At 35.7% G+C, this 14,136-nt stretch overlaps 1 protein-coding gene across 1 annotated transcript; it reads right to left on the reverse strand.

Moving 5' to 3' along the window:
• Positions 1-4,938: 4,938 nt before the first annotated feature.
• LOC123529089 (glutathione S-transferase 1-like) lies at positions 4,939-12,847 on the reverse strand. Its single transcript, XM_045309294.2, has 5 exons — positions 12,643-12,847; positions 11,817-11,909; positions 8,238-8,356; positions 6,129-6,239; positions 4,939-5,307 (listed from the first exon to the last, which is right to left on the reverse strand). Exons 1-5 carry the CDS (start codon positions 12,773-12,775, stop codon positions 5,143-5,145), a joined length of 621 nt encoding a protein of 206 aa, XP_045165229.2. The 5' UTR covers positions 12,776-12,847; the 3' UTR covers positions 4,939-5,142.
• Positions 12,848-14,136: the final 1,289 nt, after the last annotated feature.

Consider the following 14,136-nt stretch of genomic DNA (forward strand, 5'->3'; position numbering starts at 1 on the left):
AAGCTAGGTATGTGCAAATGTACGTAATAGTAAAAACGGGAAGGGGAACAAATTAGGGCACTGCTTTGGAACACCACCACTGGGGAAAATAAACTAGTTTACTGGCGCCAAACCTCACTAACTCCTACCATGTACCCATATTACAAGACTGAGATTTTAACAAGAACGAAATCTTTGGGACAAGTTCATGCACAATCCGTGTAAAGTTTAGCTGATTCAATGAGAAAGAAAGTTAACGTTAGAAAAGGTGACAGAAATCAACAAAAAATGTGAATACCCGATTAAATAAATGACAGAAATGACTTAACGATGTACATGCAGTACACAATCATTTCGCTTTTCCACGAAAAGGAGTCAAACATCCGTCACTTTTATGCCGTTGTGTTTAATGATGAAGTCCCAAAGCCAATGTTACAGATTTGTACCTTATTTTCAAATACAGTATTTAATTTTGTTATTTAGAATAATTTTGTAAAGTTGATCAATGGGAATATGCAATCCAAAGATACCACAGTACATACCAGAATCAGCATTTATGGACTACATCATGTGGCATGCACTTACCCCAAATTTAGTATATAACTAATATGTAAAACTAGGCTTTTATACGTAGCAATGCCGAACTTACCTATGGACCAATCTCTTACCCTCTTTAATAGATTAATAAAAGGTAAATAATTTTGTTGTTTCTGTCATGTGAAATATTTTTATGTATGGTCATTACACGAATTTAATGCAGAAATCTTAAATAACAGTTCTTGTACGCACTACATGAACATATGTATAACAAGGCCAATGACAGCAAAAAGTGAATATCTACAGGTCTGAACAGTACGCAAATAATACAAATCAAAAGAGCTAACCCGCCAGCTTTCATACGGGCAGTGCGTTATTGATAATTAAAATTTTGAAATATTGTAAAACCAAATCGAATCAAATAAAAATATATTTTAGGGATGGGAACGAATATTCGAATATTCGAATATTCGGAAATCGGTCGAATATTCGAATATGAAAATCAAATTCGAATATTCGTAAATTTTTGTATTTTTTTTTTTCAAAATAAGTATCATTGATTTTGGGCAATATGAGCATGCTAATTCTACAGAATAAAACCATGTCATGTTTGTTTATCGAGTATCAAAAGGTGTCCAATTAACAAGAAAATAGCAATGCATAATTGGCAGGGGCAATCGTTACGGATTAACAGTTTGCAACAGGCGTCAATGTGTCAGATGAATGTCAAAAGATGTCCAATTAACAAAAAAACTGCAATGCATAATTACCTGGGGTCATCGCTAAGGATTAACAGTTTGTATTAGGCGTAAATGCGATATCTTTTTATCTTTTGTTCATTTTTATTGGCGCCTGTTTTATGTAATTGTAGATTTTTTTTTTCGAAAACAATACCAAACTTGTAGATATTGCCGATCTTTTCACAATATTTTGTACGACGTTTCAAACCATCCGCAGAATCGGTTTTCATTCGCAATCGGCCGTATTCGAATTAAATTTTGAAGTACTTTATAAGAAGATCAAGAAATAACATATGATTGATGCATACGTTCATGTTGAAGGAGGTTTATGTCTGCCTTACTTGCTTTTTACACGCCAATTGAAAATTTTCAAAATGGCGGTGGTAATACAACAGCGCGTCACGTGTTTAAATGGGACGACCTGCTATTTTTAGATAAAATTGCGACGGTCTAAATTATAATCGTTTTGATTTTTTGTATCATTTTGAAGCTAAAACACTGAATTAGTTAAATATATTCATGGTTATACTGACAGAATCGTGAAATAAAACGCTAGGATCGGCGGGTTTAGCTAGGTAGGATCGGGTTACCCGAAACAAATATTTTTTGGCCTTATTACTTACGATGATCCACGCTTTAAACAAATGAATACGTTGTGTATATGCCAATCACTTAATAAGAATTTAAAGCTTCCATTAAAACAAACCGAATATTCGAATATATTCGAATATGGCAAACCGAATATTCGAATATTGATTTCAGTATTCGTTCCCATCCCTAATATATTTATTATCGGAAAAGTTCAAACAAATGAAACAGGCTATGTATGGCTTTTAAACACGAAAACTATCGGCTAGAAATAAAATGGCACAAAATTATGTCTTATTTTTTGGCGAAAAATATTGCAAAAATTACAATGGTGGCCGAGCTGTTTTGATAAATAGTATTCATAATAACTATATGGTGTTTTACAATAAGCTTTCTGTCCACATTCACAAAACGCTCATAAATGAAAAATCCATAGACCATAGTGTTCATAGATTACATATTGTATGTGAAAGAAATGCTTTGTTTAATGGCTTTCGTTTCAAACGTTTGGGAATAGAGATAAAGCTATAATATGGTGTTACCTTTGTTGTTTTAATGACAAAATGTACTTGCATATATTGTGTTTATAATATGTTTCTTTCCTGCTTTTATAGATGGATGTTATTTACCATCAGAAAATGAAGATAATAATAAACATAAAGGAGTCTTTCCAGGTGTTTTAATCCTTTCTTATACTCAGTTTTTGTCAGGGAGACAATCAAAATCCCCTTGATCAAAATCCCCTTCACTGAAAAATGACAGGGTGTTACAAAATCCCCTTCATACTTTTGCAGGGGGTATCATAATCCCCTCTGTGATTTTTACTTATTTCATCAAGTTCAAATACAACTATATACAACTTAAAAGTCTATTGCATAAAGCACGTAAATACAATGCCTTTAGCAAACATAATATAATTTGGAGCACTGATATCTATATATCTATAATGTTAATCACAGAGGGGATTATGATAGCCCCTGCAAATGTGTGAAGGGGATTTTGTAACACCCAGTCATTTTTCAGTGGAGGGGATTTTGATCAAGGGGATTTTGATATACACTCTTTTTGTCATACTCCTCTCCAACCTTATACCCTTTTATTTTTATTACAGTTTTAGCATTTTTATATTTTACAGTGCCTATAGGAAGCACGCCTCCAATGTAAGTGTTTTATCGAGACATTTAAAATATTTTAAATGTAGCATGATATACAATTATCAAAACAGTTGTTTTCACTATTTCCGGGGATATATCCTTCGCTTTTTAGCTCACCTGAGCTGAGTTATTGTGATCGGTCGATGTCCGTCGTCCGTCGTCTGTCAACATTTAGCTTGTGTATGCAATAGGGACTGCATTTTATATTAGATCTTCATAAAATTTACTCATAATGTTTGTCTAGATAAAAGCTAGGTCGACTTCAAATATGGGTCATCTGGGTTCAAAAACTAGGTCACCCGGTCAAATCAAAGAAAAATCTTGTGTATGCAATAGGGGCTGCATTTTACACTGGATATTCATAAAATTTAGTCAGAATGGTTGCCTTGATGAAATCTAGGTCAAGTTCGAATATGTGTAATCTGGGGTCAAAATGTAGGTCGCTAGGTCAAAGCAAAGAAACACCTTGCTGGATATTCATGAAATTTGATCACAATGTTTGTCTGGATGAAATCTAGGTCAAATTTGAATATGGGTCATCTGGGTTCAAAAACTAGGTCACCCGGTCGAATCAAAGGAAAACCTTGTGTATGCAATAGGGGCTGCATTTTATACTGGATATTCATAAAATTTAGTCAGAATAGTTGCCTTGATAAAATCTAGGTCATGTTCGAATATGGGTAACCTGGGGTTAAAAAATAGGTCGCTAGGTCAAACCAAAGAAAAACCTTGTGTATGCAATAAGGACTGCATTTTACACTGGATTATCATGAAATTTAATCAAAATATTTAGCTGGATGAAATCTAGGTCAGCTTCGACTATGGTTCATCTGGGGTCAAAAACTAGGTCACCCGGTCAAATCAAAGAAAAACCTTGTGTATACAACAGGGGCTGCATTTTACATTGGATATTCATAAAATTTAGTCAGAATGGTTGCCTTGATGAAATCTAGGTCAAGTTCGAATATGGATAATTTGGGGTCAAAAAGTAGGTCGCTAGGTCAAATCAAATAAACACCTTGTGTATGCAATAGGGACTGCATTTTACACTGGATCTTCATGAAATGTGATCACAACGTTTGTCAGGATGAAATCTAGGTCAAGTTCGAATATAGGTTATCTGGGGACAAAAACTAGGTCAAACGGTCAAATCAAAGAAAAACCTTGTGTATGTAATAGTGGCTGCATTTTACACTGGGTATTCATGATACTTGATGAAAGCTAGGTCGAGTTCAAATATGGGTCATGTTGGGTCAAAAACTAGGTCACCTGGTCAAATCACAGAAATACCTTGCCTATGCAAAAGGGGTCGCATTTTAAGCAGGATATTCATTAAATTTGATCAAAATGTTTCTTTTGATGCAATCTAGGGCAGGTTCAAATATGGGTCATCTTGGATCAAAAACTAGGTCACCCGATCAAATCAAAGAAAAACCTTGTGTATGCATTAGGGGCTGCATTTTAGACTGGATATTCATTAAATTTTATCGGGCTGTTTGTCTGGGCGAAATCTATGTCAGGTTCAAATATTGGTCATCTCGGATCAAAAACTAGGTCACCCGGTCAAATCAAAGAAATACCTTGTGTAAGTGTTAGGAGCTGCACTTTAGACTGGATATTCATGAAATTTGATCCAGCCGATTGTTTTGATGAAATCCAGGTCAGGTTCAAATATGGGTCATCTTGGGTCAAAAAATAGGTCAACCAGTCAAATCAAAGAAGTACCTTGTTCTAGCTGTTCTCAGGTGAGCGTGAAAAGACACCAGCTAACGTACAAAATGTTTACCCAATCGGGAAGCGGACACAGACGGCGGCAAAGAGTGAGCGCAGTAGTTCTACCTATTTTTCCAACAGTCAAGGTAAAAATTAGCGCGTCAAAGGAATCCGTAAAAGTATATATGTACAAGTTAACTCGAATGACAGATAAACAAAACTAATCATATTTTTAGTACATTTACTCTCATTCCATATCCTTCTACCGTCTGCAATTCTTTAATACACAATAAAATGACTTACTTCATTGCTGAAGTAGTTTTCTTTCCGCTGTTTATTGTTATTCTACTGACAAGACAACCCTAAACGACACAACTATATCAACATGTTAATGAAAATGAAAAAAAAAAAGAAGTTTATCTTCCGAGTTTTCAAAAATTTGTGGCTGGTCTTTCCTTTACCCATTTAGCAATTTCAGGTATGGCTCCAACTCTGTCGAAATGCGCCTTGAGCAATGTTCTGTCTTTGAACGGATCTATTTTAAAGGCGCCAATCATTGTAAGACCATCAATTATGACTAGGTCACCAAGCGACAACTGAAAATAAAGTAAAACTATTTTTATCATTAACATGAGGGATATGATGCATAGTTAACAAGTTTCTGTAGTGTCTTGTATGTCATTCTTCAGTATATTTGCAAACTAAGTCCCAGTGGTTACGATTATTACCACACAATATTTAATGCAATACATATTTTCCTGTTTAATTAAGAAATTCGTGATATATTCATACGCATAAGAACTCCAAACTCGTGTTATTTTAAGATAAACCTTATTTAGATACTTATTATTTCGAATCTAACACGACTTACTTTAAATAACGTTAGACGAGAATCAGAGTACTATCATCCAACTTAAATTACAACTGCGTGCTACTCCGCAGCATCTGGCCAAAACACGGTGTCCAAGGTCGGTTTATTGCAAAATAACCCGAGATAGATTTTGCTCTACAAGTATGTAGGTTATAAGCTGGTCGTGTTAGAATAATAATTAAACGTAGGTTTGACGGAAGCAATAACCTAAATATTGTATTGATATAAGAAAATTAAGAGTTCAGACATGCCTCCGAGTAGGTTACATACTACATTTTGTATTTTATTGGCTTTTGTGTGGACTGGTACATGATATGTACAGACGCACAGATGTATGAACAGCATTTCTATATCCCCCTTTCGACTTCGCAGCAGAGAATAACAGAATATTTTCAAGAAAGACAAAAACAACATAAGTTTTCAAAATTTATACACCACCCTGCACCAAATTCTAACTAGCAGATGTACACGACTAAACCATTTAGGTCCTATTAGATGTAAGAAAGGTTCAGAAAGACAGAAAAGATGAAATGGACTTTTTTGTACCTTATCGCCAATTAGGAAAGCTTTTCCTTCTTTGATTTCTTTCAGGCGCTTCTCTACAAAATCCAAGTACTTCTGCAGTGATCCCTCTGAAAATGTTTTCACTAGCTCTTTCTGAAAAAGTAAAAATATTAACAGAAATATTTTCAGTTTGATAAGTGGAAAAAACAAACAAGTAAAAAAAAAACAAAGATAACAGGCGCGTTTTAAGTGTGAAGCCCACTTAAAGCAACCCCTCCTACAACAGTGTATGAATGGATACACAATGGAGCATCGTCTTGGAATGGACAGTTGTTGTGGAACACACCTGGTTAGTTATCGGTTAAATGTACTTTAAACCAGTTTTAAACAATAGAAAACCGGACAACTAAATACGCATGACCTCAATGACCTCGGCATGTTCAGACAAGAATATACGTAATGACTACAGAAACTCGTGGACTTAGTGAGTAAAGAAATGAATGTACTCAATGATTGCAGAAATGCATGCACCGAATGACTGCATAAACACAAGTACTCAATGACTGCAGAAACGCATGCACTGAATGACTGCATAAACACAAGTACTCAATGACTGCAGAAACGCAAGTACTCAATGACTGCAGAAACGCATGTACCCAGTGTCTGCGTTAACACAAGTACTCAATAACTGCAGAAACGCATGTACTGAATGACTGCATAAACATAAGTACTCAATGACTGCAGAAACGCATGTACTCAATGACTGCAGAAACGCAAGTAACCAATGATTGTATAAACGAAAGTACTCAATGACTGCAGAAACGCATGTACCCAGTGTCTGCGTTAACACTAGTACTCAATGACTGATGAAACGCAAATAACCAATGATTGCATAAACACAAGTACTCAATGACTGCAGAAATGCATGTACCCAGTGTCTGCGTTAAAACAAGTACTCAATGACTGCAGAAACGCAAGTAACCAATGATTGCATAAACACAAGTACTCAATGACTGCAGAAACGCAAGTAACCAATGATTGCATAAACACAAGTACTCAATGACTGCAGAAACACATGTACCCAGTGTCTGCGTTAACACAAGTACTCAATGACCGCAGAAACGCAAGTAACCAATGACTGCATAAACACAAGTACTCAATGACTGCAGAAACGCAAGAAACCAATGACTGCATAAACACAAGTACTCAATGACTGCAGAAACGCATAAACTCAGTAGCTTCTAAGACACATATACTCAGTGACTGTAGAAAGGCATAAACCAAAAGACCACAGCAAAGCATGTGTTCCTTGACTACAGCAACGCATGTACTCCTTGACTGCAGAAACGGATGCCCGCCCGCTCAGCTCAGTAGGGAGAGCGTTGGTGTACGGTTCGCGAGGTCGCGAGTTCGATCCTCGGGCGGGGCATATGTTCTCCGTGACGATTTGATAAAAGACATTGTGTCTGAAATCATTCGTCCTCCGCCTCTGATAATTCATGTGGGGAAGTTGGCAGTTACTTGCGGAGAACAGGTTTGTACTGGTACAGAATCCAGAAAAACTGGTTAGGTTAACTGCCCGCCGTTACATGACTGAAATACTGTTGAAAAACGGCGTTAAACCCAAAACAAAACAGAAAAACAAAAAGCAGAAACGCATATACTCAATAACTTAATAAACGCATGTACTCAATAACTGCAGAAACGCATATACCCAATAACTTCAGAAACGCCTGTACTCAGTGACTGCAGAAACGCATATACTCAATGACTCCAGAAACTCATCTACTCAATAACTTCAGAAACGCATATACGCGATAACTTCAGAAACAAATATACTAAATAACTGCAGAAACGCATATACTTAATAACTTCGAAAACACATACACTTGATAACATCAAAAAACGCATGCCCTCATTCACTGCTGAAATGCATGTACTCACTTTATGCCAAACACTTGACATGAACTTAAAGAAAAAAGTGCATCACATTATTACTCATCGTTATGCTATTTTATAAAAATCATCCCTAGATAACATGTTTTGTCATGTGTCATCAAAGAAACTGCTCACTTTAGTTTTTTAACAGTTGTGTTTTTGCTATGACTGATACTTTTCATAAAAATTAACGTTTTCCAAAACAAAACTGACCTTTTTGTCGTCGTCTTTCTCCATGTATATTTTTATAAGTTCTCTATTTAACATTTCGGCGAACATTTCCATCATCTCTTCAATACGTAGAGCCTCTAGATTATTAGCGCCCATGAGACCTAAAAACAAACAAAACAACCCAGTTAAGTTCCGTCGGAGCGTAAAATTCGGTTAAATTCGTAAATTATTAGGCCAATGAAATAATAAAATAATACCATTATTTCAAATAATTCTGTCACGTGCACTATGTAGGAAACATTTATATCTATCTTAAACAAGAAGCTATATTGCCGCATAACATTAGTGCAACTCATTTGTCTAAAGAGATCCATTTTTGCTGTCGTTTTTTGTCTGAGGAAATTTCCAGTTCAGTCGACTACCGTCAAATTCCTATTACTTAATTGTTTGCAATTACGTTAGTTTTGTTTTGTTTTTTATTGGGTCTAACGTCACACCGGCACAATTACAGACCATATCGCGACTTTCCGCATGTTTTGACGGTGCCTCTCTCTGCATTATTTCATCACGAGCGGGTACCTGGGTAGAACCGCCAACTTTCCGGAAGCCAGCTGGACGGTTTCCTCACATAAAGAGTTCAACGCCCCAAGCGTGGCTCGAACCCATATCGGTGAGGGGCAAATATTTTGAAGTCAACGACCTTAACCGCTCGGCCATGAAGGCCCCATCTTTGTCTTTGAAGTAGCCCTTTGAATATGAAGTGTTGTAATAATTACTTAATTCCGATGAGCAGTGTATGTAATGCGATTTTCTCAAAACTGACAAAAATCTCCTTCCCCCGTCGGACTGTACGGAAGTGTTCGGATAAACGGCACAGATCTCAAGTAAATGAACACATGCATTAAGAGACGGACTCATTTGCGTTCCACGTCGCGCAGGCATTGTTTTCATTTAATTCAGTATAATTATAAAGTACAGAAAAACCTTAACTTTATTCTTACAAGACCGAAAATGTGTCATTTAGTCTACTCGTTCTGCGTAAAATTTAACGCTCGGACAGCGTTAGAACCACATGATCTGATTAAGCTTTGGTCTATGTGATTTTGACATTTTTAGATATTGTCCTTCACGAATTTTCAGACCCATAAAATGTTTAACAAAAAACAAATAGGTCAAGATGTTTTGTTGGGCCCAGAGCCGTTCACCTAGCCTGCCCGAACTAAAAGCTTCTGTGATTCGAATCTCTTTCCGTATTGGACCGAAACCTGACCGCTCTACCTACTGCGTCAGCCAGTCAGTTTGCAAAAATTCTCTGCTGATTTAATGAATACGATATTTTTCATTCAGTTGTATCACAAATTCAATCCGAATATGTGTCTACCCGTTAAAAATAAACTGGTCCAAAGCTCAGGCTTAGTGGGCAGTGGCAAACTTACACTTTATTCCCCCATCCCACCCCTACTCCCCCTGTTTCCAATATGGAATGAAATTGTTAAGATAAAATTGTTGCTTAGGTGTGTAATTATCCACCAATAAATGGATTAACGTGTTATTATCTTATTTTGTTCACTTGAAGGTGTCATATTTAACCTATTACTGCACGTACATCAACAACACATGTGACTGGTTTTCAATATTGAACAAGAATGGGAAAGGAATTGACGCGAAATTTCCACTTTATAATATTTCAGTTCAGTATCTGATATATGTAGAGGATTATATTAGGTATTTAAACTTTAAAAAACAACACCAAAAAACACAAAAACAAATTTCTGTTCAGCAGGTTTATTGAGCTCATTGCTTAATCACGTTTTAACAAATGAAATGAAGAAATATCTATTCTGTACAATAAAAACATGCCCGGTTATAATCGATATTTGCGAAAACGACTTCTTTGTCTAATTCTTATGTGTTCCTGTTTATGACACGCGTGTACTAGATATATTTCAGCTAACGAGAGCTATTTTTGCGTGTTCTAGTTTACACTTGCCTTCAATTAATTGATTACTAGGTCTCGTTTACAGCTATGCATGGCGATGCGTTCTTTTTATGAATACAGAATAGAGTCCAATCATATTTCTGACTTGCACTTAAGCAATACTTACGGTCAGCGTCTTCAGGTGGCAACATTATAAAACTGAGTTTGGAAACCAGCCTCAAAACTCAGTCTTGCCATTGGTCAGTTACAAATGTGTGCTCAGATACAATCGGTAATACGCTGAAGTTTTTATAATGGTCTCCAAACAAAAACAGTTTTATAACTTTGGACCCTGACAGGAGTAAAAAAATCTGAAGTGCTAAACAAGTACAAGGATAGTTATTTTCTGAAAAATGCATTGTAAAAATCCAGGACGAAAACATAAAAGAATTAGTATCCATCCACACTTATCTTTCTCTATTGAATCAAAGAGGAAACAGTTCAACATGAACTTCAAGCGTAAAATAATGGTATATGCGAAATGATTAAAATACATATATATATATATATACGAGTGAGAAAATAAAGAAAAAACATCAACGAAATGATACCAGAAGTATACAAGAACATATATGTTCAAACTGTGTCAAACGTTTAAACTTTTGACACTGCTTTAACAAAATGTTTCTGATACCTCTCTCTCTCTCTCTCTCTCTCTCTCTCTCTCTGTCTGTCTCTGTCTCTCTGTACATGTATATACTGGGCCTATTCCTTATACGCCATGTGTCCTATAAGTACCACACAATAATATGGCGTTTTTATTTTTAGCAACATGTAAATAAACAATCAGTACTCTCTTTTAAAACAAAATAAATAGGAAGTAAGTTCACTAGTTGGCTTGATGGAGCAGTAGGTTGAGTGGATAGATATGTAATCATTTTGTAGTAATAGTTTTGGTGGTTCGAACCTTGCATCCGTCCATTATTTTTTTCATTTTGCATTTGATTTACATACTTTGTATAAGTTTTTGTTTCTGGTTTCTAATTCATTCACGAAAGCTTCAAAACATTAGATCATATTAAAGACGAAGTGTATTTAAACATAATTACGTGTTAACAGTGACATATATAAGTTAATGAACAAGTTAGTGCTAGATTAACCAATTCGTGTTTTTCGTCACAGACACTTGGTGGTCAAGACCGCCTCCCCTCTCCGCCCCTGCCAGATATCAGCCAATATTTTTAGTCTTTTAAAACACACTGAGCACATATCTCTAACATTGAATAAGTTTTGTTACAAATTTAGCATGTTTTAAAAATTACCATTTTAAAAGGCGAAAATATACTGGCTGAAGGTTGGCAGGGGCGCATTGGGAGGGGGAGGGGTGCTGACCCCCAACTGTCTGTGGTTTTCGTTGAATCGTATTGAAAAAAAAAGGAAGAAATTAAATACAGTTTTAAAAATATTTTTTTACGGGTCTGGAATCGAACTCCCGACGAAAAAGTATAACTCGAATACCGTAACCGCTCGGCACGACGAGGAATTACTGTTTGCATCGTAAACGTAGTGTATTGACATAAATTGTCTGCGCCTTATTACTGTGCGATACCTATATATGGTGACATTAATATCAGCTGACCAGAAATAAAAAGTAAATCAGTTGGTGATTTGTTTGCTGGTATATTTAAAATATTTATACTAACCATTTTCTTTAGCCAAATATCTTGCAATAGCAGCACTTTGACAATACTCTTTGTCGCCTATCTTTAATACAGGTAGGGCTCCCAGTGGTGTGTCTGTTAAGTACAAAAACAAATCATTACAGATTATATCAAATTAATGCACGTGCAACGATCCATGTCTTTAAATGTGCAATAAAACGCCACTGCGTTTCTACACACATACAGTTACACAAAGCATTTTATGTGGCACTATAGTTAAACAATCCTTCACATACAATCAAGATTACAATTAAAATAGTGCAAAGGATCTGAAACAATCTTGAACAATTCTTTTTCGTGACATTATGATTTTAAAAGCCTTAAGTTTTGTCGGCGAAATGTGCTGAATTGTTTACATGCACCATTTTAATATAGGCTATAAACCCTCACATGTGATAACGCATCTTATAAATAACGCGTATATAAGATCTCTAATATATACTTTATGTATAGGGACATATCAGGCTGCTTGATAAGTTCATTGGATGAATATGTATATATACAATGCGTTCTTTTGTATGACAAACTGTACCATTATCAAAAGTTATCAAGGAAAAAACTCATCGTATATAACATAATAGACACCTCTATCTGTCTATGTACGTGCCTACATGTTTGCAACACTAATTTATACAAATATCGTGTTATTCTACTCCTAGTCGTTCATGTAGTAACAAAAGAGGGGTTGTATCAAGACGCTTACATGCACTTTATAAGAGACAATGTGTCGACATTCAAAATATTGCATGAGGTAGTTAAAGTTTAGCTATTATATAATAGAACGCTTATACATAGTAAAAAATCTTACCTGGCTTGCGTTGTGTCCATGCATCACCTTCCAGTCGTTCATCTTCAAATTCTATACCTTTACACTTTAACACCAGTCGAGCTAATTCTGCACCCCCTCGGGAATTGAAATACGTTAATCTGCACTTAGACATTTTTATATTACGATCCTGTCTTAACAATCGCTGTTGTACCTTTATTAATAGATTTATTTCCCTTGTGCCGTATTTATAACACATTCATAAGTACAGGTAGTGCATATAGGAGTGTCCTAAAATAGTGTATGATTTATTATGCAAAATATCGTTGCCATGTTTTTCTATAGGACCGTCATATATTCCCACGGTGACTGTTGTTGATGTAATTCTATCTATCTGCGATGGTTTCTTTTCCCTTTTCCTTATCTCATCGCTATGGGTGTCTGCTTAACTCATATGCTTGTTTTTTTTTCGCAATACTGTATATAATAATGAAGAACAGGTGAGGTAAGTAAATAATTTGAATGGAAATTGGGGCATAATAATTTTATTTGTATTATAACTCCACGGTGTTGGTTAGTTACTTTTTTCAATAGAAATGTATATTGGATTGATAGTTGTATACCAGTAACAACTATCGGTTATTACGAGGGAGTTCCAAAATTAAGTAAACTTTTGAAGCAATATCTTCATTAATGAACGAATTTTGATGCAATTTACTACGAATATTACTCAACCAATTTTCTATCAGATTATACCAAATTTCATTTTAAAATATCCAAGTAGCTGAAGCCTGATTTTCATGTCACCATAGTAAGTAACCATTATATAGGTGGGACAGGTTATATTTAGGCATAGATGTCGCAATATTGCACTGTCCATAGTTTCATTCACGGTGTTACAATAACAGTGCGACGTTATATGGCTATCCTAAGGCGTCCCTAGCTAAAACGTTTGACGTCATTTCCTTGTGATACAAAACAAACGAACAACTGTGGTTGTAAATATAAGAAAAATGACGTCAGCTGATAATTCCGATCGAATATCCCACAATTATCAAAATCTGTATGAATATATGGCAAACTTTTATGCCAACTAGTGAGGTGCTAGCACCAATAACAGTACGACAATCAGTCTCACGAGCACTTGCTTTCAAGTGGCATGAAATACTTAGTAATGGACGAAAAAATGTTAAAGATAGTATGCGTGGTTGACGAAAGCTAACATAAGATACAACGTCATTTCAAAGACGTTACTACGGAATCCTGTTAGGGACATCGCGTTCTCGCCCCTCGCCCTCACAGATGCACTAGAAAAACAACGCGAGATTTGCTCGTTACATTCTCGCATCTTATTTTTTTTCAAAAATGAATACTAAATTTCTATAAATGATCCATAAAATAAGATGCGAGATTCGACTTTTACTTTGGCGTTTTTTTTTGTTTTTTTTTGTGGGGGGGGGGGTTATTTGTTATTACCAATAATGTACTTTTGCGGGCATAATATGACATCGTCCCCTGTATGGAATGAATGTGTGT

The sequence above is a fragment of the Mercenaria mercenaria genome, chromosome 13 (genome assembly GCF_021730395.1).
Source record: "Mercenaria mercenaria strain notata chromosome 13, MADL_Memer_1, whole genome shotgun sequence".
Classification (NCBI taxonomy): Eukaryota; Metazoa; Mollusca; class Bivalvia; order Venerida; family Veneridae; genus Mercenaria; species Mercenaria mercenaria.

Bases quoted from the DNA above. Each gene is read 5' to 3' on its own strand.
- LOC123529089 (XM_045309294.2), bottom strand. From the start codon at position 12,775: ATGTCTAAGTGCAGATTAACGTATTTCAATTCCCGAGGGGGTGCAGAA. The intron at 6,240-8,237 runs GTCAGTTTTGTT...TTACTTTTTCAG, and splicing joins AGAAAGACGACGACAAAAAG to AAAGAGCTAGTGAAAACATT. The intron at 5,308-6,128 runs GTACAAAAAAGT...CTTTATTTTCAG, and splicing joins CTTTCCTAATTGGCGATAAG to TTGTCGCTTGGTGACCTAGT.